The sequence below is a fragment of the Scedosporium apiospermum genome (assembly GCF_000732125.1).
Source record: "Scedosporium apiospermum strain IHEM 14462 chromosome Unknown SEQ_SAPIO_0110, whole genome shotgun sequence".
NCBI classification, from domain to species: Eukaryota; Fungi; Ascomycota; class Sordariomycetes; order Microascales; family Microascaceae; genus Scedosporium; species Scedosporium apiospermum.
The window spans coordinates 2,365,694-2,389,798 of NW_015971811.1; the positions used below are offsets into that span (position 1 = coordinate 2,365,694).

General features: G+C 52.6%; 3 protein-coding genes and 5 pseudogenes across 3 annotated transcripts; 5 read left to right on the forward strand and 3 right to left on the reverse strand.

Annotated features, from left to right (window-relative positions):
* Positions 1-1,105: 1,105 nt before the first annotated feature.
* SAPIO_CDS7591 lies at positions 1,106-2,632 on the forward strand (annotated as a pseudogene; the record flags this gene model as incomplete).
* A 1,103-nt stretch (positions 2,633-3,735) lies between these two features.
* Positions 3,736-4,716, forward strand: SAPIO_CDS7592 (annotated as a pseudogene; the record flags this gene model as incomplete).
* A 581-nt stretch (positions 4,717-5,297) lies between these two features.
* Positions 5,298-6,902, reverse strand: SAPIO_CDS7593 (uncharacterized protein; the record flags this gene model as incomplete). Its single annotated transcript, XM_016789427.1, has 5 exons — positions 5,298-5,323; positions 5,396-5,565; positions 5,648-6,086; positions 6,173-6,553; positions 6,647-6,902. The coding sequence occupies 5 exons, from the start codon at positions 6,900-6,902 to the stop codon at positions 5,298-5,300; spliced, it is 1,272 nt and encodes a 423-aa protein (XP_016641254.1).
* Positions 6,903-8,716: 1,814 nt separating this feature from the next.
* SAPIO_CDS7594 (Uncharacterized protein) lies at positions 8,717-12,357 on the reverse strand (the record flags this gene model as incomplete). The annotated part of the gene is made up of 3 exons (XM_016789428.1): positions 8,717-11,434; positions 11,494-12,205; positions 12,272-12,357. 3 exons carry the CDS (start codon positions 12,355-12,357, stop codon positions 8,717-8,719), a joined length of 3,516 nt encoding a protein of 1,171 aa, XP_016641255.1.
* A 1,651-nt stretch (positions 12,358-14,008) lies between these two features.
* SAPIO_CDS7595 lies at positions 14,009-14,212 on the forward strand (annotated as a pseudogene; the record flags this gene model as incomplete).
* A 202-nt stretch (positions 14,213-14,414) lies between these two features.
* On the forward strand, positions 14,415-17,136 carry SAPIO_CDS7596 (FHA domain-containing protein; the record flags this gene model as incomplete). Its single annotated transcript, XM_016789429.1, has 5 exons — positions 14,415-14,451; positions 14,528-14,587; positions 14,644-14,726; positions 14,800-14,951; positions 15,012-17,136. The coding sequence occupies 5 exons, from the start codon at positions 14,415-14,417 to the stop codon at positions 17,134-17,136; spliced, it is 2,457 nt and encodes an 818-aa protein (XP_016641256.1).
* A 197-nt stretch (positions 17,137-17,333) lies between these two features.
* On the reverse strand, positions 17,334-18,461 carry SAPIO_CDS7597 (annotated as a pseudogene; the record flags this gene model as incomplete).
* A 3,313-nt stretch (positions 18,462-21,774) lies between these two features.
* On the forward strand, positions 21,775-23,847 carry SAPIO_CDS7598 (annotated as a pseudogene; the record flags this gene model as incomplete).
* Positions 23,848-24,105: the final 258 nt, after the last annotated feature.

Here is a 24,105-nt window from a genome sequence, read left to right on the forward strand (position 1 = left end):
CATGAAGAAATAAGTATCCGGACGTTGCAGACATGACAAGGGAAGACTCTCAAACTTCATGCGAACGCCTGACACTCTCGACTCGAATCCAGAAATTGCCACGGTGACCACCTCGTGTGCGTTATGTGCATGCTCGGCAGCTACCGAGGTAGGGTGTTATCTGATATGCACGAAGCTGGATTTGGTCCTCCATTCTATCAATCAATCAATCTGAGTGACAGTCTGAATGAACACTAAAAAAAAGGCACGATCCGAGGCGGGTGCAAGCAAAATTGTAAGTGAAGGTCACAATTTCGGAAATCCCCCTCAAACTTGCTCGCCCGGGTTGAAGGTCCGGGCCCCCAAACGGAACCCTTGGAACAGCCAATCCCGTTACTCGAAGTGTCTTAAACGATCGATTGCGTCTTCAGTGTCTAGTAGGTCTGTCTCTTTAGCGCCGGGCCGCATGTCGGCCAAGATTTCCTCATGTCATAGAAATTCCGCTTGCTCGGGTAGTTCTAGAATCTGGATAGATACCTTCGAGGATGAGGGCGTGGGGGCTTACTACTCTTGCATTAATCGAATATCTCAGTTCTAGATCCTTTTTGGGAGCCATAACGCTCGGTGTTGAGAAACCATTCGTCTCATCCCTAAAAGTGCCAACCATACATTACAGACTCTCTCCTCTCCAGTCCATTTACCCACTCTAAGTCGTCTCCGCCAAATGGCTACTTCAGAGACTTTCATCTGCCGAGTGCGCCCGGCATCTGCACAGGCTGGCACACCCTTTTGGTCATTGGATCTGACAATCAAGTCCAGTGGGACAAATAAGAACCCCAAATCTGACATCAGCTTGAAAGATCTCGGAATCTCTGTCCCAGCCGACCACGCAGTTGCCCGATTTCTTTTTGACTGCCTTAAAAATGAGTCCTCTGAAGGAGGACACTCGGTGACGCTGATACGTCTTATTTACCCGCTTCAGCATGGTTATGTTGCCCGTACAGACTTTCTTGAACGCAGGCTAGAATGTTGTCCACACGTTATCACGGCAAAGTCTTTCGCTACACCATGTGTATTTGCGGAGGCTGTGGGTGAGGGTGAAGTGACTCCCGAGTTGCTGGAGCCAATGCTCTTAAAGGCCATAGGCGGTATACAGCTTTCGCCATTAGTGTCCCCGGACGACGTGGACAAGGAGCTGGAGAACAGATTGTCTTTCTCTTGGCTGCTGCCAAAGCCCCTCAGCCTCCGACGTATCGCCTGGGTTCAAGGCCGAGAGGATATCGACTGCATCGAACGGGCCCTCAAGGCAGCCCAAGCCCTAGGAATCAAGCTTGTGGTTATGGATGAGGCGGGCCACTGGCTGCAGGATCCTAACTCACCCTGGGCATACCTCAGAGAAGAGTTCATAGCCGTTGATATTTCCCCCGATGCAAGTCTGCCACAAAGAATCGTGGAAGCAGTGCGCTCCTACCCACATTCGATCGAAGGCATAGTTACGATCAGTGATGTGAGGTTACCTGCTGTGGCGGAAGCGTGTCAGCTTTTGGGCTTCCCGACAGAAAGCCCCGACGCTTATAGGATTGCGGGAGACAAAGGTCGAACACGCCTGCTAGAAACCGTCGGGGCAGGAGAGAGTTTTGTCCTGGAAAAGGCCGAGGATTTGCCATCATTTCTTGCCGAAAGGCAAAAGCGAGGAGAAGGGCAATTGAACTTCCCGATGGTCGTCAAGCCGGTTATTGGTTGGTGCAGTGACTGCGTATCCAAGGTACACAATGAAGTCGAGTTGGCAGATGCAGTTCGTAAGGCCTCGGATCGCCATGCAAAGTCGGCAACGCCAAGCACGGTGGTGGTTATTGAACCATACGTTGACGGACCGGAAGTCGACGCCAACTTTGCGCTTCTAGAAGGAGAGATAGTCTTCTGTGATATCAACGACGACTTCCCGAGCCCTGCCGACGTCCCAGGAGCGGATGCCAAAGCCAACTTCCAGGAAACACAGAATGTGATGCCGTCCGCCTTGCCAGAGAATGAGCAAATTGCCATTAAAGAACAAATTCTACAATCAATGCTTCGCCAGGGATTCCGTTCGGGTCTGTTCCACTGTGAAGCTCGGGTTCGCAACTCAAGCGTCACATACGGCGATCGAGATGGCATTATCGATCTCGTTCCAAGGCCCGAGCCCCCAAAAGGCGAGCCGGAAGTTTATCTTCATGAGATTAATGCTCGTCCAGCTGGTTATCTGGAGTCTGTCGCCGTTCTTCTCGCATATGGAGTTGACTATTATGCTCTACGAATGCTCCTATCCCTTGGCCCCTCGGAATACCTACGTTTCAGGGCTCTTGCGCAGCCTTTTCTCAATGGTCCCCAGTTCCATCTATCAGTGATGATTATCCAGCAAACAAAGGCAGGCATTATGAAGTCGGCAGACGCGGCTAAAGAGTTCCTTGGCAAATATCCTAGTATACGGCGGAATGTTGTAGATTACTACTCTCGGAAGAAGGCGGGAGACATCCTCGAAGGCCCAGATGCGAGTGCCCTCTGGTGGATCGCATTCCTCTCTGTGATTTCTCGAGAGTCTCGTCACGACCTACTCAAAAGAGTGGACTTCATAGAGAGGAACTTTGAGTACGAGATGGTTGAAACCGGAAGCTAGCTCGGAGATCACGGGAAAAGCCAATCTCATCATAACTAGATATTAGTTTTAAGCAGTTTATATTAGGGTGATTTTGTTAATCGTAAATCCCGTCGTCTAAGCTCGTTTATGTATGTGTGTCCTGGCCCTTTTCACATTGTCATGTCATGTTTGGAATCCGTGGTTGAGGATACAAGGACTGCATATTTCTGGGAGATTTAGGTGATGCGGCAGATGTCTATATCACATTTCTTTGCAACCTTTAGAGTCCCTTTTCAATACGAATGGGTTCACTATTCACGATAATGACCTCCCGCCTTCCGCACCTTCCTCAGCAACAGGAGGCCTCCGCCATATCCCTTATATATGGGGATATGGCAAGAACTCTCAACCGAGCAGCTCAAGCACCAAACATGCGACCGGTGGCCAAGTGGTCATTGGAGCGCTCAGAAGGTTAGAAAATCGCAAGTTTTCGTAGCTCGTAGGAAGCTCCCTGGATTCGATCCTCGGAGCGACCTGCGAGCGAGCTTTTTGATTTTTTGATTTATTTTCTTGTCCTGTCGTATATCGGAGCCTGTTACAGATGATAATATTTATTATATTATATTAATTTAATTTATGCTTTCAGTCGTCTTTTGCGTTTTTTTCTTCTCTTTTCTTGAATGAAGCTCGTCGATCCGGCACACCCAGTAGATACGGCGATGTTCCGCGAGGTCATCTCCTTTGGAGCATCGAGATGAAGAATCACAAAATAAGATCATCAGGAAAGAGGAGCCAAAAGCCAAGCGCAGCACCCAAAGCGGAACCCCTTCCGAGCAAAACTGCTGCGCCTTCGCCCTAGCCGCGCTGGCACCACATCTGCATCGCCTGCATGAACATCCCTGCATCTCAAGCCCGTCGACTCGCCCACGATCTTGCTTGGCAGCAGCCTAGCCCACAGAGCTGAAAAAGAACCACCCAAAACTCGCTATGAAGTAGAAAAACAAAACGGGGTATTGTCGACAATGCGTTGCGCATCTCGTTTATAGCGTCGCGTTTCTCCCATCTCCCCCAACTTTCATCCTCCATACCGTTGATCGACAAAGACCAGCGAACAAAAAGGAAGAGAGAAAACACACGAAACCATGGACGACAACATCTGCACCACCCCCCTCTCCTCCCCATACGCCTTCCTCCCCCGCATCCACCTCTACCTAATGGTCCTCTCCCTCATCGTCCCTCTCCCAAAGGGCTGGCTCTTCCGCGCCGCCCTCGCCGGCTTCACGACCAAAACCGCCATCTTCACCGTCGACGCCATAGTCCACCTCTCCCACCTCCGTCGCGATAGCTCAGATGATGGCCGCCATGCCCTTCCGCTCGAACTGGTCGTCACGTTGGAAATGCTGGCCCTCGCATGTCTCGTCGCCGTGTGGTTGCTCATGGTGTCAAGGACGGCTAGCGCTTCGGGCGCGAGGTTTCTTGTGAAGGGGTGGTGCGTTGCCGTCGCTGTCGCCACTGTGGTGGCTTTTGTCGGGGTGAAGGAGATGGGTGCGCATGCTGGGAGGTTTTTGACGGGGGAGGAAGGGTGTAAGGGGGTGATTATGCCCAGGGAATCTATTTTCGGGCAGTTTGAGGACGGAAAAATTGCCGGAATGGGCGTAATGGGAACAAAAATCGCAGACATCTTGAGATTCGTGGGCATCCCGGGCCTAGTCTTCGCAGCATTAACAATCGCCTTCATCTCCGCCAAAGGTCCCGCAGGCGACCTCGTCAAGAGCGCAAAAACCATCGACCTGGAATCGGCACCGACGAATTTTCACGCGTCGCCCGACATCATCCAGCCGAAGCCGAGCATCCTGAGCTTCGCGAAGCTGGCGACTATTTTCCGGAGCCTGCTCATGGGTGCCGTGCCCGCGATGTGCGTCATCGTTATTCAGAGGACGGAGATGTATCTGTTTAAGATGCGGCCTGATGTGCCGGAGTCGGAGCCGATGGCGTCGGTGGGGCAGTGGGGGGTTTGGGCGGCGACGGGGGTTGTGTTCTTGGGGACTTTTTTGAATGCTGCAAGGGAGGGGATGGGGTATTCATCGTCAGGGGATATAGGTGCAGAGAAGGCGGGATTGTAGGGCTTCGTGTTGAAGTGGCGGGCGTTTATGAGTAGATGCTTAGATGAGTAGGAGAGGATTGGCTTGCAAGAGGTTGGGGTTTTGTTTTGGAGTTGGAATATTGATACCCTCTGTTTAGGAATATATATCTGGAGGATATGTAGTTTATATGATGTCGACTGCAGGAATGGCTCATATGATTCCATGTCCAAACTAGAGTAACGTCCATGATTGCTGCGAGAAAGAGTAAAAACAGCCGCCATCATTACGAGATCCCAAGCGCTCGCTTCTAGGAATGCTCCATCGGCGAAACAAATCAAGAACCCGGAGAACAAGAAATTACAAGAGATGCAAAAAGGATAGGAAAAAAACAAGGTCATCAATATCGCTAGCATAAGAACTTCAAATATACCGGCAATACCTCAGTAAATCCATCCGAGTCAAACTTGATGATAACACAAAAGTACCCGCCCAAAACAAGAACAGACCAAATGAAGGGGAAGTGAACAAGTGGCTACCAGGCCATCAGACATCCGCCCGATCGGGACCCTCATTAATTTAACCAGTATCGCAATTCCTTGAATTGGCTTCAGGTGGTCCCGCTATATAATGAAGAGAAGATTCGTGTCTGGAGAGGTTGTGTGCATTAGCAAACGTTATCAACTTCACATTTGGGAAGGCGAAAATGCGTCCAACTCACCAATTGGATGACTGGAAGACAGCTGGGGACGCTGAGAGTACTTCGCTTCCAGCAAGTCTCGTATAGAGTTGAGCAATTCCACATAACTCTGCTGAGGTTTCTTGTCGAGCGCCGTCATAAAGGCCCACGACATGGCACCCGTAGCCTGAGAATTGATCGTCGCATCGGCACTAATTTTCCGTCAGCCTCTCAATTTCACTCGCCGATTGCAAAAGAACCAGGACGCGGAAAGTCCCGGAGCACAACACTTACGATGTCTGACTGTCCTTGCTCCCGGACCACATAATAACATCCGCAGGCGACGTTTTCGTGCGCAGGGTTTTGTTGTACGCGTCATCTCCCGTCGTAGCCTTCTTGGCAAACTGGAAAATGGAGCTAGCAACACCGCCAATATCACCCTTGGCGTACGCCGAGACCGCGCTCAGGAGACCCATGCCGGCGTCCTTGGCAAGGTTGGGCTCCTTGAGCATGCCCTTCGTCGAGTAGATGTACGGGAGATCCATCGCCGAGCCCGAGTGGCAAGAGTCGAAAATGGCTGTTAACCTGACGCCTGGTTTCAGGGGTTTGACGAGGATGTCGTGGATCTGGTCGTCGACAATGTGGCCGGCGGATTTGTAGTCGACGGGGTAGATGACTTCGTCGTAGCCGTCGTCTTCGTCGCCGTCAAGGTCGCGGGTTTGACCACCGTGGCCTGGCAAGTGTAGAGAGTTAGTTGCGAGTTTTTTTCGCGACCGTCCGGGCAACCCGGGACAAGAATCTCAATGAGAGGGGACATACCAGAATAGTGGAAGAATAACGAGTCATTCGGCTGCGCGCCGTTCACCAGCCAAGCCATCGCCCTCAAAATATTTTGCCTCGTCGGCTGACTCCTAGGATCGGGCTGATCGTCGGTAAGAATCACCATGTCCTCCCTTCGAAAGCGGTGTTTGGTCATCAAGAAGTTGGACAGGTTGCGCACGTCGTTGATGCAACCCCTCAGCTCGCCCTTTTGGCGAAAGTAGTTGATTCCGATAAGAAGCGCCTTCCTCTTTCCGGTGCAGTTCGAGTATTGGTAGGCGTAGTTGGAGGGCGCGCCGTGGCCGAACTGTTGCATGCCGCTCGGGGGCGGAGGCGGGGCACGGCTGCTCTGGCTATGGGAGGGATAATGTCCGGAAGGGCCTGTTCACATCGAGAGACGAGAAATCTAGATTAGCAAGACTATTCTACTCGGGGGCGTCATAAAACCGGTATGGCCGCGGCCGGGAAACATACGCGCACCATAGCCCTGGTGATATTGCTGCTGGGGAGGCTGCGGGGAAGGCGGGTAACCCCGCTGCGGTTGTCCGTAACCCTGTTGAGGAGGATAGTACCCGCCCTGCTGCGGGGGCGGCTGCTGATAATAACCTCCCTGAGGAGGCTGTTGAGGAGGATAGTAGCCCTGCTGTTGTTGCGGGTAGCCGTAGCCTTGGGGAGGCGGACCATAGCCTCCTTGGCCGCGCCCATATTGAGCGCCGGGATATCCAGACATGATTACCGAGGTTTTTTGTGTTTTTCGTTCTCTCTCTCTTTGCGGGGTAGGAAGACTAGATCGGCACGGAACGAGTTGGACGCGGAGGAAAAGGAAAAAAGGGTGTAAGAGAAGTCGAAAAAAGGAAGAAATCAATTAAAATCGTCAGCCCGGGGACAGAGGCGAGTTTTGTTTGTGGTTGGAGAATGAGCTAGAAGTAGAAGTTGACATGGAGCTGAGCCTCATCCGCTTATGTGGTTGTCCCCGCTGGGCTGCAGGTCAGCTCGAATTGAGGAAAGCGAGGGGCAGTGGCGGACATTTCCTGGGGGTTGTCCCAAGCCTATCCCCAGACATCGGACCGGGGGACCAAGACATTGAGCTTGGTTACTTGTACTTGTTGTCCTTGTAGACTCGTAGTCCTTCGGTGAGTGGTAGGCTTTGCCCTGCCAAGTACCCCGCCAGGCGTTACTACTGGCACTGCGTCGGGCCCATCAGTACAATACCACCCACTGGCATTGGAGTATACACTACTTCGCAACATCCGCCCCAACCCGGTTCCCGGCGCTTGGCACTAACAGCAAGGCGCTAACTAATACTTCGTCCACTCCTTCGCAGTCCTGAGGTGCCTGGTCATGATACCGAGGACTTGTTAAAGATGTCACGTGGAGGCTGAATTTCCCTGCGCCAGGATCCTGATTCGGGTATCCACGGCGAGTCCGCCACCCACGCGACCACTTCACTGGGCAAGGTCATGATGGGATCTGAATGAAATTTGGAATCAATTGATCTTCAATGATAGATTATATTCCATTCCCCTGGCTTGGACGACCGTTCAACACACGAGCTACTGATCCCTGTAAACCATAATATACGCAGGCCGGGAGCCACATCACCACAAAATGAGTCCAGTCACCGACTCTGCCCTTGGAGGCTTAGACTTGTCGGGAACCAGGATACCGCGCCATCAAGTGCGCCACAGACATCAATCCCCCACATGCTTAACTCAACGGTCAAGAGTTCCAGCTTGGTACCTGAGCGGCCCAGGAACAGGGAGGAGACGGAACTTTTTGAACGGGGAGGATGGGTTTTGGCAAGCAAAAATCAATTGCGACACTTGGGTTGATCAGCGCTTGCCCCGCCGAATCGGTAGAGGCGAAGAAAGGCCAGGAACCACGGTTGCCGGCATGTTACTGCAGCCGGCAGTACGTCAGAGCTCCGATGTACGTCAGAGCTCCGATGGACGCCATTCACGCCCATCCCAGAAGCAAAAAACCCGAACAGCCAAGAAGCCTATGAGCGTCTTCCAAGAAGTAGCGTGCTATTCCATCCATTGTATTGTCTTCGTTCTAATTATGACTTCTTCCCTCTCCCCCAAACCAGTGCTCTGTTCAGCCACCTATTGTTAGCTGTGACCAGTAAAATTGCAGAAATTCCCGAGCTACTCCAACACCGGATCTGTTTGTATTGAACGACTAATATCTAGGAAGAAAATCACCTATTCTATCTCGAATGTTTTGCGGTGTTGCAACATATCAAAAATTGTCGCCCGTCCACCACTATACATTGGGCCCCCCTTTGAAGGTAGCGGCCAATGACAACAGTGTCTTGCCAGTCGTATCCTCCGTATCGACATCAATTCCGTCGATGGCAAGTAACCTCTTCACTACAGCCACGCGTGCATATGCTACGGCATGCCATAGCGGGGTCCAGCCTGCTAAATCCTTCGAGTTAATATCCACCTTGGTTGTTGCGAGTATCGTCTCAACAACATCTTCGTGTCCAAATTTAGCAGCTAGCGATAGCGGCGTCTGCCCCTCTATGTTCCTGAAGTCTAGCTAAGTTCCAGTAATGCCAGATAACATCTGAACCATGGCAAAATGTCCACAACTCGCAGCCCACGAGAGTGGGGTGAAGCCATCCTGGTCCGGGGCATTGACATCAATCCCGTCTATACCAAGCAAAATCCAAGCAATGTTGGTGTGTCCTTTTCTGGCGGCTAGCGAGAGTGGCGTCCAACCATTTTTAGCTTTTAGGTTGACATCAGCCCCGCCTGCCTCTAGTAATACGTCGACAACGGCGGTACGTCCGAGGAGGACGGCGAAATGCAGAGCTGTAAATCCTTCGAAGCTACGCATTCCGCAAACAACTGGTAAAGCATCCTCGGGGTTTGGATATTGTGCGTTGATAGTGACCCGACCCGTTGCAATTAGCGCCCGAGCAACATCTGCATGTCCTAATAAGGCTGCCCGATCAAGGGGACTCAATCCAATATTATCACCCTCGTTGACATTAGTTTCCTCACCAATTCCGAGTAACACGTTGATGGCAGGTGTATGGCCATAGAAGGCAGCCAATCGGTGGGGTACCTGCTCAAGCCCAGCTCTTGGGAGAACATGACGCCTGCCCGTTGCAAGAAATACGTCAACAAGATCAACCTCACAATCAGAGATTGCGATTTCCAATAGGCTGGAAAGAGTATTTTCAATTTCTAATGCGCCCACATCCACAAGGAGTTGGATAAGTTTTGAGTGGCCGTGACGAGCAAGAGCTCGCCAGGTGTAATAACCCATATCGGTTCTAAGCTCTGGTATCCGATTTCGGCTGGTCAATACATCCTGGTAAGCGTCCAGGGCCGAGGTTGCCGTGATTTCGTTCTTTCGAAACTCTAGCTCGACGAGTGCTCGCAAGGCGCCGATATTGTTTCTGGCCACCGCCTCAAGAAAAGGGCTCGCAATGCGGCCCCGACTGATGTCTGTTCCTGCACATTCATATGTGCAGATTTTGAGCAGATGAGCCAGATTCCCGTCGGCCAGGATGTAAGCCGGGCTGGTGTTCAGCTCGTGCCGGCGAATTTGAAACTTCTCAAAGAGGTTGTTGAGGACAATCCAATTTGGAAATTCAAAATCACGGAGGAATTGGGCTTGGCTGACTCCCCCAGACTCTGCTAGGTCTGCATGATGCAAAACGGAATGGACCGAATATTCGAGAAAGGGCCAGAGGGCCTGGGATTCATTAAGAAGCCTGATTGCTTCTTCGCTCCGTGCCTTCGGCAATGGCTCCGGAAGCGAGATTTCCTTAGCAGCGATCAACATGTACTCCATACAACACTCCTTCAGTCGGCAATGACTCTGTGCCTGGAATTGAGGTCCCAAATCCGACCATATTTCGTGAAGACCGTTGTCTTTGAGGAGGAAATCCCGGACAGATTCATGAATGAACTGAACTGTCGGAGCTTTCGATTTTGTGATCTCCGCGAGTCCCTTTGACGAGTCCAGCACAAATCTCCGAATCGTGTCCATGGTCATAAGCTCATGATCCCAGGCATCCACCGACTCCAAGTCAGTTCCCGCAAGAACAGCAAAGTAGAGTTCCTCGGGCTTCAAAGGGCGTTTCGCAAACAGGACCCACTGTATACAAAGCATCAGTTCGTTTTTATCTCCTCCGTCGCGTGCCAGGATATCCCGAAAAAGTTCATGGAGACTGGCAGGAATCTCCCTAAGTCGTTTGCGTAGGGCATGTACACGGCCGCGGTCGAACGCTTTATTGAGAATGTCCACAACCAGGATTACCCACATGAAGACGCCGGAGGCCTTTTCTTGCAGCTCTGCTTTTATCTCCCTTGCCACTTTCGACTGGCCGATTTTAAGCTCACTGTCAATATAACTGGTGATATCTTGACCGTGGCCTTCTTGATCTTCTAGGGCCAACTCCAGCCCTTGAGAGATAGTGATATGTGGATAATGGCGGCTTGAGAAACAAACCTGGAACTGGATGCCGGATGACGCGGCGAGCTCGCCAACGCGCTCAAACAACGATAACATTTTTCGTATCTCGTCTTCATCACATTCATCGAGGGCATCGATGTAGCAAACCACCCGTGATTGTCCCAGTGATTGAACGGCTTGCTCGAAGAGGTCTTGCAGGGACTCTATGCTCCATTGCATTGGGCGGTCCCATCTACACGCTGTGAGGCGAAGGGAATTAAAGATTGCATCGAGCCTTGGGACCCTGTCTATCAGCTGAAAGAGAAGGGATCGGTACATCCCGGTGGTGGATTTCTCTAGCTCATCGCCCCGCGCGTTGAAGAAGAAGTTGATGATGGTAGTGCCTTTGAGAACCTTGCACGAATGAGATAAGGCATATTTCATCAGCGTTGACTTCCCAGCACCCGGCTTCCCTTTGACCCAGAGGAACCCGCGATGGTCGGGAAATTTGTCGACGTCCAGCCAGTCTGAATATTTAGGTTGTTTGATAAACCACTTGCATGTCTTGGCATGTGCTCGCTTAATACTCCGATGACGGGCGTCTATTTGGTCAAACTTCAATGACTCTTTCAGCTGCTGTCTTTGTTCGGGTGTGATACCAGGCATTGAGCCTCCTGGTAGATTCAGTGATAAATTAGCTGTCATGCGTCGAAGGGCAGCGTCCACTTTTTTGTATTCGACATCGTCAGGCCCAGCGAAGCGGCACATCTCCATATGATTTCGGCCGATGTGCTCAGTCGTTTCGATTGCGGGAGGAAGTCTCAGAAAGGATGAATCATCCTCAACCACCTACGTTTCTAGTTAGTCAATGCAGCGTGGAGTTTGCGACTATGAGACCATCACCGTACCTTTTTGCCGTTGAGAGCGCCGACACCCAGTCCCTCTCGGAATGAATGAATGAGCCAATTTCGCTCCTGCGCCAGCGGACCAAACTCTTCCCATAATTCCATGAGCCGTTCTGACGAGGGAAGAAGGGTGTTTGCGATGCTTTCGTTGTATTGGAACCCTGACATCTTGGCCAGGCGCTCAATAACATGACGGAGGGACCCGAGGGGATCGGCCCCATCATGAGGGGTTCCAAAGAATATAATTCCCGTGGTAGATTCGAAAACTTTTCGGAGATGGCTTTGTCTTTGATAGTGTCCACTAGACTGGCGAAGAAGCTCTTTGACGATGATGCCCCCCAGGCTATGGACGACAAAAAGCAGATGTCGCTCAGGTGCTTCTCGCCGCTCACTTTCCAAAGCGACGAGACAATTATGCGCAATATCTCTGACGGTAGTCCGATTCGCTTGGTCAAAGACCCGATGCTTGATATCACTATCATATCCAAACGTCAGGACTCGTGCGTTCGGGACGGTCGAAGGAAGAAGGTCGCGAGGCCAGTAAACGGGTTCGCAATCGCTATGTCGAGCGGATTGGAATGTGAGCAGCCGTCGCCGTTTAGGCTGAGGCTCCGAGCCATCGCTGGCACCTTCTGACTGTTTCTGCCTAGGCGTTTTCCCTCCAGATGTCCAGGTTCGTTCTGGATGGCCCCTGAATCCATGGATGAAGACGATACTGTGACAGTTGTCAGGTTAATAGCGAGAACCTCGAAATGGCATTGTGTATTGCTCGAATACGTACTCTAGAGCGGGGTTATCGGGGGAAACTATTGTGCTGAAGCCCGTCCGGCCGACGGTGCTATCTGGACAGATCGCTTCCGAGGCCATCGTCTTGATGCAGACGCTTCATCAAAGCACAAAACTCGGGGAATCAAATGGAAAGGGGGAATTCCACGCGGTGAAGGGACTGAAAAGTCGGGCCACGGATGGAAAGCCATTATTTTGCGGGTCGTGGCTCCTGGGGCGGTGCAGGACTGCAGGTCAACCAACAAGAGACCAGGCTGTGATGAGGCTGCCTCATGCAGCAGAAGCCACGACTCGACATCCTATCAGTCAGCTTTCTGTCACATTGCGCTGCAACTTCAGAGTTTTGCTAATAATGCCACGTGAGATGACGAGTTTTAAGGGGTAAAAAAGAATCCGTCTGTATACAAAGATAATAAGTTCTATCTCCGACCTCGATATCTTTCCTCTTAATATTCACTTGATGTGGAGGACTGTGAAATGTGAGTTGCTGAGTTGCTGGGGGCAAGGCATCATCCTTTTGCCAGCTGTCAAAAATGCCACTTGGCAACACCTGTCTTAGGTTTGGGAACTCGCTCAGCTGACTTGGCGTTCCACAACGCGGCTCCGAACGCTTCCCGAATATCTTCCAGCGCCTTAATCGTGGACTTGGTCGGGCCTAGCTACAGCCGGGCCGGGCTAGGACTAAGTTAGCGGCAGATGCTAACTGTGCCGAGCATGAGGAAAGGGGCGGTCAATGGTTATTTGCTGAGAAGGTGAGAAACGGAGGAGAATCGAGCAAGGGAACCGATGGCCTAGAGTTTAAATGAGGAAGAAGAAGCGTCGAAGCACCAAAGATCTTGCCCCAGGAACGAACCAGACAAGCCAAATCAGGAAATCTAGCAAAGGCGCTGAGAACACAAAAAGGGAATTGGAGAAAAGTACACCAGGAAACAGTCCGAAGTGGAGGAAAGGCCAATGGGGGATGGAGACAACGAGGATCCCAATTGAAGCAGTCTTCAACATCTCAGCCCAAGCTAAGGCACTGGTAAGAATGAACTGAGAAGATGAGAGAGAGTTGGGGTTAGATGAGGAGCTGGATGGTCAGAGAGGAATGGCAAACAACCAACTTGAATCCAACCAACACACTTGATGACAGTACATGCTCCAAGTATCAACTACTCAATAGAAGTTCTTATAATTACACCTAGTCTTGTCGAGATTCATCTTAGTTATCTGGTACTCTACTGTTGTGTAAGATGTGCGTTCTGTACTGGAGTAGCCCTTAGGTCCTAGAAAGAACACAATTCAGAAGGGGTCGAGAACCATCCCAGCAACAACGAATGTGAGATGCTTACTCCATACAGATCTAGCTTAACATGAACACACTTTCCCATCACTACCCTACCTTCTAGGTGTTGTCCCAGTTCTACCTTCTACAACTATCAAGTTTAGCCGAATCAGTACCTTTCTCTGTTTTCTTATTTATGTTTCTATTGTGACCTAGATGTTTTTTCCTACTTCTCTTTTTACTCCTTCATCTGTGAGCTAAGAGTGAGTGAAGTTGAGTAGTTCTACGCTTCTCCTCATTATTTCTCATCACTACTTTTCATCACTTCTCCTCATCCTCTTGTGTTCTCTTCCCTACTTATCATTCAATATTTGAACATCACCATCATCACAAATACCACCACAATCATTAAGCTATTGCTGTCAATCATCAAAATACCAATTGCCTTGTGTTATTTCCATTACGATGGCTGACCACAAAGACCGCCAGCATGGCTTTGCTGCTCCAGGCAGTTTTAATGATCTCCTGGACGCCCTCGAGACTCACGACTCCGACTCCGACATCCCCTTTGAGGACTGCGCTTTCATTCTGTCGCCAGACGAGTTCAACCATTTTCTCGACTTGACGTCTCCGCTTACCCTTTCTCCACTTACTCAGCGGCTCACCTGACTTGGCGTTGCACAACGCGACACGAAAAAGTGTGGGGCACCAATCTTCCCAAGTTGCCAAGTGCAACACGCAGAGGATTCATCAACTCCCTGATAGCCTTGCCCCCGCCCGCGTTCTCACGGCCCGCAGCTTTAACCGCATTTCCAGACCCTCCTACTTCGCCGAAGTAGGATGTTAATGGGGTTCCCGCAAGCCTTTTAGAATGTGGGTCCTAGATAGCTCTGGAACCTCCTTCCAAGGTATGCGCGCTTTGTGCACAACTGTCGAATGCCGAATTGCTCCAGCTATATCACAGTGCTGACAGGTTTTTGCCAGGTAGGAGGCTCTGGCTCCGACCGGGAAAGCGCTACTTGATCGGTCGGACATCATCTGAAGGTTCGCTCGTCTAGTTCCCGCCTGAAAATCGGCCGATGTGCTAATATCAACACCAGCTGGCCAGCTCGTTATCACCCACAAGACGATATCTCGGAAACATCTTACGATCACCGTTGACCCCGTCACTGAGGGTCATGCCGTACGTAGCTTCCACGTCCCCTCTACATTTTTTCTCTCTCGTCATCTTGATGGCCTGGGCTTACACAGAGTAGCAAAATCTTGCGAGCAGATCACGGCTGACCATCGAAGACTTGAATACCTCCAAAGGCACCTTTATCAATGGGCAATCTATCCAGAACCAGACGCATGTGCTTGCGACAGAAAACGTGGAATTTACTATGGGAAAATGTCCCGACATCTTTCGGTAGGTCTGGCGACTCTTTCAAGTCCAAAAACGATAACTGACCAAACCCCTCTTCGATAGCATCACATGGGTTCCAGTGGTCCTCACATATTCCTTTACGAGCCGAGAGATGAAGAACGATCCCCTTAAAACTCTACGAAGCGATCTAGAACAGCTTGACATCAAATTCATCACCGACTACAATGTCAAAGCCACTACCCATGTCGTTTCGAAGAAGCGAAACACGGCGAAAGGTTTGCAAGCTCTGATAAATGGCAAGTATATTGTGTCCGGATCCTTCCCGGATTCCATCATCGCCGGTGCCACGGTCCAGGAAGGTGACGAAAGTCCTCTGGAAGTGGACTTTGATGCCAGTTGGCCTAATGAGCTGGATTACCTTCCTCCTCGCGGATCCGAGGCCTCGCAAAGCCCGACGTCGCAGTATGCGCCCGACCCCTCTAGAAGGGAAATATTTAGTGGATTTACCTTTATCTTCTATGACAAGGCGCAGTGGGAGAACCTTTTAGCGCCGATCACGAATGGTAGGGGAAAGGCGTTGTATTTCGAGGTGACACCACATCAAACGCAGGTAAACGATTTCGTTCGCTATGTCAAGTCAATCGCAGGAGAAAAAGGTCTCGGATCATTCGAAGATGGAAGCGAAGGAAAGGGCGCCGTCGTGGTCAGATATATCCCAGCGAAAGGAGCCGACGTGTCCTGGTACACGGAATTTACCACAGCTGTCTCTCTCCAACTCGACCACCGTCCCATCGAACAGAAAGAGTTCCTAGAGGCTATCTTGGTGAAGGATGCGACGATGCTACGACGGCCTCTGCCCATTGATGACCGCCCAGTGGAACCACCGCAACCGGAGACGAGGGGCGGTGCTATGCGCGCTGCGAGCGCACTGAGGGATGTTGAGATGGCGGACTCTGCGCAAGATGGAGCGGACACTTCGCAGGAGCCGAGCCAGGTGGACCAAAAACCTGTCGGCCTTTCGACTTCCCGACGAAGTCGTGTCCGGCGCCCCGCTACTCGGCGATTCAAAGGGTTCGATTCCGATGATGACGATGATATACCTTCCATCCAAGAATCTGCGGCCTCTCTGCCTGGCCCTGAGACAAACACAGAGCGAAAGGAACCATTAGCCTCGAACGCGGAGAGGGAAGAAGAGGGGCTGTTCGTGTCTCAGGGCTCGGTCATCGCTAGTCAGGAGGACCCGGCCCAGACTCAGCAGAATGCCCGGAAAAGAAGGGAACATCCCCTCCCCGACGAAGACGACATAATGGACGATATAGCGCCGACGGCAGCGGCGGCCAAGAGGCGAAGGATAGCCCGGGGCGAGGACCCCGTGATCAGGGACGAAACACCCGAGACGATGGATGTCGAAACTCAGCCCAAGCAAACCGAGAAGCCGAAGAAGATTAAGAAAGAAATCGACGTGCTGGAGGTCGCGCGTAAGACGCGCGAAGAAGCGGAGGCCCGGGCGCGCGCTGAGCAGGAGGACCTAAACAACCTCCCCGAAGACATCAACCTCGCGGAAATTCGAAAGCTAGCCATCGTGGAGGAGATGGCGGTCCGTGTACCGCCGAGCGCGAGGACGAGGGATCAGGATATTGCGGATGGACGGTGGGATCCCAGGTGGAATGGGAGGAAGAATTTCAAGCGATTCCGTGCGCGGGGGGAGGTTAGCGGGCGTCCTGCCATTCGCAATATCATTTCCCTCACGCAGGTTAAGACGAAGGAGTTTGGGATCGGGGACGATTATTGGCTTGAGGATGATGCGGCGGCTGCTAGGAAGGAAAGCCAGGGGGTGCCTAGCCAGCCATCCCGGCCTGTTGAAAGTAGCAATGCATCATCTAGCCAGCGGACACGGACGCAGACTTCGAGGCGACAGGCGTCAAGACGGACGGTCTCCTCGGACGATAGTGACGAGGATGAAGATGAAATATCTCTGGGCATCACGGAGCTAGACCGAGCCTCGTCCTCACGAGCGCGGTCGTCTGGAACAACGCAGCGAACGGCTTCGTCACAGGTTGCGTCTACGAGGAGCCAGACGAGGGCATCGACGCAGGCGAAGAGGCCTGCGGCTACCCCTGTGGTTGCGCAGCCGGCAAAGAGGCCGAGGCAGACGCGGCGGGCGGTGGCTGCTGAGAGTGAGGATAGTGACGAGGATGTAGGGTTCAAGTTTGGCAGGAGGAGGTAGAAGAGGTGGCAGACAAGCTTGTCGTATTTCGGAATGGCGTTACAATGGGATCCTGGGCATGGGATAGCAAGTGGGATAGGTATCGTCTAAACAGTAATTTATTTTCATCAATGGGTATCACAAGATTCTGCCTGTCTATCCAGTTCTAAATACTTTCAAGTAAACGGCCATAAATGTCTTCCGGATTCCACCCGTCTCTAATCCATATCTTCCATACCGCTAGGCTCCTCATGATCATCCACAAAAATCCCAACCAAACAGGCCTGCAACATATTCTCATAATTCACCCACGGATGCACCTCCCCAAACAACTTACTCCCATCCCTCCCCGCACACCTCATCAGCTCCGGCACTCCCCCGGGATGATAAGGCGCATAAGGCGAAATATTATACACGCGACCGCCGAGGACGGTCCATGCGTCCTTTCCCTTGCGCCCCGTCTGGCGCTTGAGCATGGCAGGGGTGACGCGAAGGTAGGGTGTTTCCGGGGGTAGGTTGCGGAGGTCGGCAGTTGGGCCGGAGATGGAGGCCCAGTCGAGGGGGGAGTGGCCGGGGGCTAGGAGGACTTTGCGGCTTGGTTTGGAGGGTTTGGTGGTGTGTGTTGGTGGGGGGGCTAGTGAGGAGGATGGCGGTGCGAGGGTTGAGCGGGAGGGGGCAGGGCCGCGGTTGGGGAGGGGGTTTGGGCGAGATGGTGCTGAGGGGAAGAGGGAGGGGAGGCGCTGAGGGGTTTGGGAGGTGGTGGTGTTTGAGGCGCGTTGAGGAGAGTTTGCGGCTGGGAAGGAGGGGACCGGGGGTCGGAGACTAGGGGCGCGTGGGCTTGGAGGCGCTAGGGGGAGGGTGAGGCTTGGGGTAGTGGATGCGAGGTCGGCGCGCTTTGCTTTGGGGGTTGTTTGTTCTTCGGAGGCGGCGTCGGGGTCTTCGGATTCGGCGGTTTGGCGGGCGATCATGGGTGGAGGAGGGGGAGGCATGGCGAGGCGATCTTTGGCTGCTTTGTCCTCCAGTAACGGAGATGGAGCCGGTGTCGGTGCCGGCGATGATACATCTTCTTCGATTAACTGGATTGAAGGTGTAGACTCCTTTGTTTCTTCTTGCGCCGGCTCCTCGACCTGCACCACGGGTCGATCCGAGCTCACTGCCGATCCCTCATCCGGCTCGGTCCCAAGAGCACCGGCATCGCGACTTCCGCTAGGTAGACGTGCAGATGGAGGCTTATCAATACCCCGTCTCGGGCGCCATGAGAGGAACAACGTAGCGAGCCACGGCGGCGGGCGGACAATGACCCAGAGGACGGAGGCAACGATGAGGGAAACGCCGAGGACTGCCATGGCTGTGCCAGTTGTTGGGTTTTGGTGAAGGGCTGGGTTCGGTGGCGGTATCAGAGAAGACGTCGAGTTTTGGGGGGCCCGACTTGTTTCTCGGATGCCCAGAAACTATTGCAAAGTTTCCTTTTTCCCCACCCTCCTTTATTTTTCTCTTTGTGGGAGATGTCGTTGTCCAAACCTTGATGTGGAAAGGCCATAGAATCCCGGCGCGTCGTCGGATGCAGTCATTCAGCCAGATCCATTACCAATCTTCCTCATCACGTGCACGGGTACAAACGCCCCCACCACGACATTCAGACAAGTCTTCAACAGGGCACTGATCAATTGATCATCTTCACAAGGCCTCGCGCAGTGGGAGGATGAGCAGGGCAGCCTTGGCAGTGTCTGTAGTAAAGCTGCTGCCTGCAATCTTGAATAGAATGGCTGGTCGACGACACGAACCAGGCACTGTCCAGTCGTTCCAGAAATTTTATCATGACTTCATCACACAAGCCGTCGGAGACGAGGGCAAGCTTACTCGGCCGAATGCAGTAAAAGACGGATTTTGATTGGGTGGCAACGTTCGCCATCATCAACCAAGCAGTTTTCGGTTTGAACTTTTTCGATGATCGTAAGTAAACGTCCTTCCTCGGCCTCAGCTGTGTAGCTTATCTGGCTGAATAGGTGGTGCAATGGGCCCAGCAGTGCGGCGAACTGTCGCGCGGGAGCCATGAAGCTTTGAAAGAATCACCCGACTTAGGTATCTACTGCTACAAGGCCTTCGTGGTCAGAGAGAAGATGTCTAGGATAAACGATCGCAACTCGGCCGCGCCGGATTGCCAGGCCGATGATTGACACTACTAGATTACAGAGAGGTTGTACAAGATACTGCACAGATCCGGCTGCAACGGCGTAGAAACCGCAAGGCTATTCAAGTCGCCTCCGATCATCGAGGCCTCCGTAACATCCTCGCCGAGCGTAACTTGCCGATTGGAAGTCGACAGAGGTGGTGACCTTTTAAAACCTCATGATCGATAAATCTATTCTTAGACCGCGAGTGGTTCAGCTCGGAACAGCCTCGGGTCGATGTTCACACTTTAGATCGGTACGTACTCCTTTGGATCGGAGTGTGCGAGCTCTTGGGAGGAGGTGAAAGTATCCATTAAAGTGCTCTTTCCGTTCAACCAGAAGCCAGGAAATGCCGAACCGGGGAAAACACATTGCCCAGGCCAAGAGATATAGCGCATTCGCATTTGCACGGAGCATCGCCAGGCTATTCCTCACATCGATGCTCACCGACGCTTAATTGATCCTTACTTCGATGTTCGGACACAGCGGAATCGAGGCGGAATGAGCTGGAGCTGATGACCCTCACCGACTGGTTCGCATGCTCAGAGTCACACGACATACGAGCTTCAAGCTCTTCGGTCTTGCCTACCCGCCCTCCGGTGGCTGGTAAGAGCCAACGAGAAGGAATCGCCAAGGCAGTGGTGTGGGCATCCCATTCGCCGCCAACAGCTGAGGTCTGAGTATAACCCGACTTGTTCCTGTGGGATGCCGTAGAGTCTTCGCGGCAAGCCACCAAGGGACTGGCTACAGAACGATACCGAACCCGACTTTTCCCAGGAATACGCGAGGAACCCCATCTACTTTGATCAACCACCTCGTACAATCTGTACGCATAGAAGCCATTTTTGATCAATTAAACCCTAATACTGGCCGTACTTTGTCAAAATCGGCTCATTAGTGCAGGTGGAGAAGAGACCCCGTGTTCCTGGTTGGGCTGGGGCTCACCTTGTACCCATGCTGGGATTAGGTCCCCAGCTCTTAGCGGGAATGCACTGTTCATGCACTGAGCGCATGAATATAAACAACGGACGGAAATGACATTGGCAACTAGGCCTATAATTTCTCTGAATTTTTCTTCCCCTCGTTCTAGACTTTCCCAACTTCCTGTTTATATCAGGGTCTCTTATACATCAACCAAGTGGAGTGGAGGGGCAAAAGATCATCTTATTATCGCGTCTGCGACTCTGATAGGGAAACAGGCGGGATTTGATGTTGCGTTGGACGCGTAGAAAGTCGTTGACACGATCAATGACCTCACCTTGCTTTCCAGTTTTTTGCCTTTGCCCTTTTCCCATTTGATCTCACCATCTCATCTCATGCACTGCACACCAGATCTATTATTATATTTTCTAGCTGAATTTTGCTCCCAATTGCTCTCGACCTTTCGTTTTTGCCTCTAGCCAATTTTTTCCAAGTTTTTTTTTCCCTGACCCAATTGCTTGGAGATCTCATTTTCGGGCTAGGGGAATAGGGGAATTAAATTTTAGGGGCTCCAAGCCACTTCAGGTCTGTTTCCGGCCATGTCGGCCAGTAAAAAGTCGCTGAGAACGCGGCAGTTTTCCCACCATCGCCCGCCAAAATCATGTCAGCTCAGCGCCGTGACAGTGACAAGGACAGTGGCAGCGACAGAAACAGAAACAGGAGCTTGAAAGAGCGGCCAAGTTTGTTTCGTCTGCGACAGTCAATTGAGCCTGAAGCAAGGAAGGGGCGAGTAACTCCAAACAAAACAACAACAACATCATCAACAAATCCCACAACAAAGGCCAAAAAATATTCCTCATCGTCGACGATCTCCGGCACTTCCTCAACAGCATCGTCACGCTCAGCTACACAGACCATTTCCCTACGCCCACCGCCCTCCTCCTCCATTTCCTCTAGCGGTAACCACCACCAGCCCAGCAAGCTGCTGCCATCTCCTCATCCTCATGCACATCCTGCGTCTCGAACGACACCATTGCCTAAAAATTCTCTAGCCTCCCCCAAGCCCCGCCTAGTCGCTTCTGCAATCTTTTCCGACGGTCGTTCCCGACACAGCATCGCCCCATCCCCATCCTCCGCCATTGGCACCACCACTGCATCACACCGGCGTCCTCGTCCCGTGACAGCGGCCGCCACAATCATTTCGTCCTCGTCATCGACGACAAGGTTGACCTTGGCTAAGACACTATCCACAATACCTACTAATCCAAATAGTACGGCGAGGCCACCTTCGTCGCTTTCTTCGATCAGCTCGACGACCAACGCTTCCGCCGTTTCTTTACGCATACCTGCACGCAACGCGACCCCGACGATTAAACACAGTAGCAACCACAACAGCAGCAACAACAATACCAGCAACACGAATCCCACTACAACCACAACAACCACCGCCGCCACCACCTCAACCGCAACCACAACCACCGCATTCCTTCGTGCGCCGCTATTTCGAAAGGACCAAAATGTGCATTCAGGTGGTATGACGCGCCAACAGAAAACCTTCACCGCCACTATGGCTCCCGACAGGGCATCCGCCTTCAATCACCGACAACCCCCTTTAGCTACCTCGGCTGTCAAGGGAGTCAACCGGACACCGCTGACCCCCAAGATCGCCGCTTCCACAGCCCCGAGGGTAGCTCAATCCGGGGCTACGACACCCCTGGCGAGGAGACCCCAGCAGCAGCAGACGGGCGGTGTGCACCAAACGTCGTCGGGGAATAATGCGTCGCTGCGGGACGAGTATGCCTCACCGGTCTCCGCGTTTTTGAGTAGTAATATTACACCGAGATCAGGAACCCGCCAAAATCGAGTCGATAGCGCCCACAACAGCCCCTGTGGCACGCCGAATCCCGACCGAGATTCGTGGGACTCGAGGTCCGGGTTGGGAATTGCGGGAATTGAGAACGAGTCGGCGCCTCGACGAGCCTTGGCGTTTAGTCCCGCAAACGACACGAATCACCACGGTCACGGCAACGATGGCCAGCCGACGGCAGACTCGAAATTCTTCTATGCCAGCGATGCGAAGGGAAGCACCCAGCCAAAACCCCCAGCTCAACCCGCCCGTTCGGGAGGTCCGACATTTTTCTACGCGAATGGCGGGCTCGTCGAGAATAGGACGACAACACAATCTCCCTCTCCATCGTTCGCGCCCACGCTAGGCCACATTCACAGCCCCGAGCCTCGTCCTAGCAAGTTTATTTACGCAAATGGAGTGCCCGATCTGCCTCCTACGCATAGCCAGACGGCGTCGCCGCGGCCTTCTTCTGTTGTTTCGACGACTGCTCGGATGACGCCAGGGAGGTTGAATCATGCTGCAGTGCAACAGCCCGCCGTCCAATCACATGCAGTTCATGCACCTATACCACGACCCGCATCCCCAGTTAAGATGGCATCTCAACCATCGTTATCAGCACACAGAGCGCCTGTCCAATCATCCACGCCGACTCCAACGCGAGCGCCAGTAGCGAACCACACAACCGCAGCACCATCCCCTACAGTCACGGCAAGAAGAGTGAGCTTTGAGAATGCGCATGGACATGGGCATCGTCACATCAGGGGCCATTCTCGGTCCGGCAGCCTTGCCAATATTGCCATCGAGTCCCCTCCGTCGGTCAAGGGCCTATCCTCACCGCAGTCCGAGGTTTCAACTCCGGTCAGCCTTGCCAGTCCTATAATGGCCGTGCCACAGCCATTGAAGCTCCAGCCTGTAACCGAGCGAGTTCCCCCTTCCGAAAATGACTCGAAGGCCGAAGTGCCCATGTACAGCGAACTCCATAGTCCGACCAAGGCCGGCCACTCCGCCGATCAGCTCAACGAACTCATCACCAACGCTCGCCGTGAGCGAAAGGTCCAGGATCTCGAGATTACGAATGCATCACTTGCCGCTATCAATAGGTCGTTAGAGCGGCGGTTACGGAAGCAGACTGCTGAACTCCGAAGATACCGCAGATTATCACGATCGGGAAGGTTATCTCTCGCCTCTGCCGCGGACAGCGTTGCTTCCTCCGAAGGCCCCGTTCCCGAACCGGCCATGGCAGCGATGAGTTTGGCGGATCTTAGCGAGGAGGAGAGCAAAGAGAGTGAGTCAGAGGAGGAGTCCGACCTGTCCGAAACCGACTCTGGATCCGATAGCCTGAGCCCCGAAGCCCGCGCAGCCCGTGATGCACGTCATCATCAGCGTGACGAGCGCCGGTTACAACTAGATCTCACGAAGCACCGCGAGCTCCTTGTCGACAGCCAAAAGATCAACCAGAGCCTCAGGAAATGCCTAAACTGGACCGAGGAGCTGATCCAGGAGGGTCGCAAGGCTCTCGCGTACCAGGTGCGGGTGAGCGATATCAAGCTCGGCGGGAGGATTCTGGTCGCCGAGGACGAGGACGAAGAGGAGGGCATTGACGAGACGGACGGTGGCGATGACGACGGGGACGACGAGTTTGATAACGTGATGCTCGATCCCGATGACCAGGAAGATACTTTGACGATACATGGAGCGCGGTTTGGGAGCGAAAGCGATGGCTCTATGTCGTCGAAGGACGACCTTTTAGAAGACGATAGTGGTGTGGAGCTGCACGGAGGAGGCATATGACATGTCTCTGGCATGTTTCTTTCCTATTCACCAATTCACAAAACGAGAACAACGAGTAATTTTCTCAAATAACCAAACTTCTGGCGTCTTTTTCCGAGATTGTCCTACGAGGCGCAGGACCGCTTTACGACGCCGACATCACCACTCTTTATACCCAAGTTTGACGAAGCCAAAAAAATCTTTGCAATGGATTTTTATTTTCCTTCTTTTCCTTTGTTTCAACCAGCCAGGCCACATTTTTGATCTCATTTTGCGATT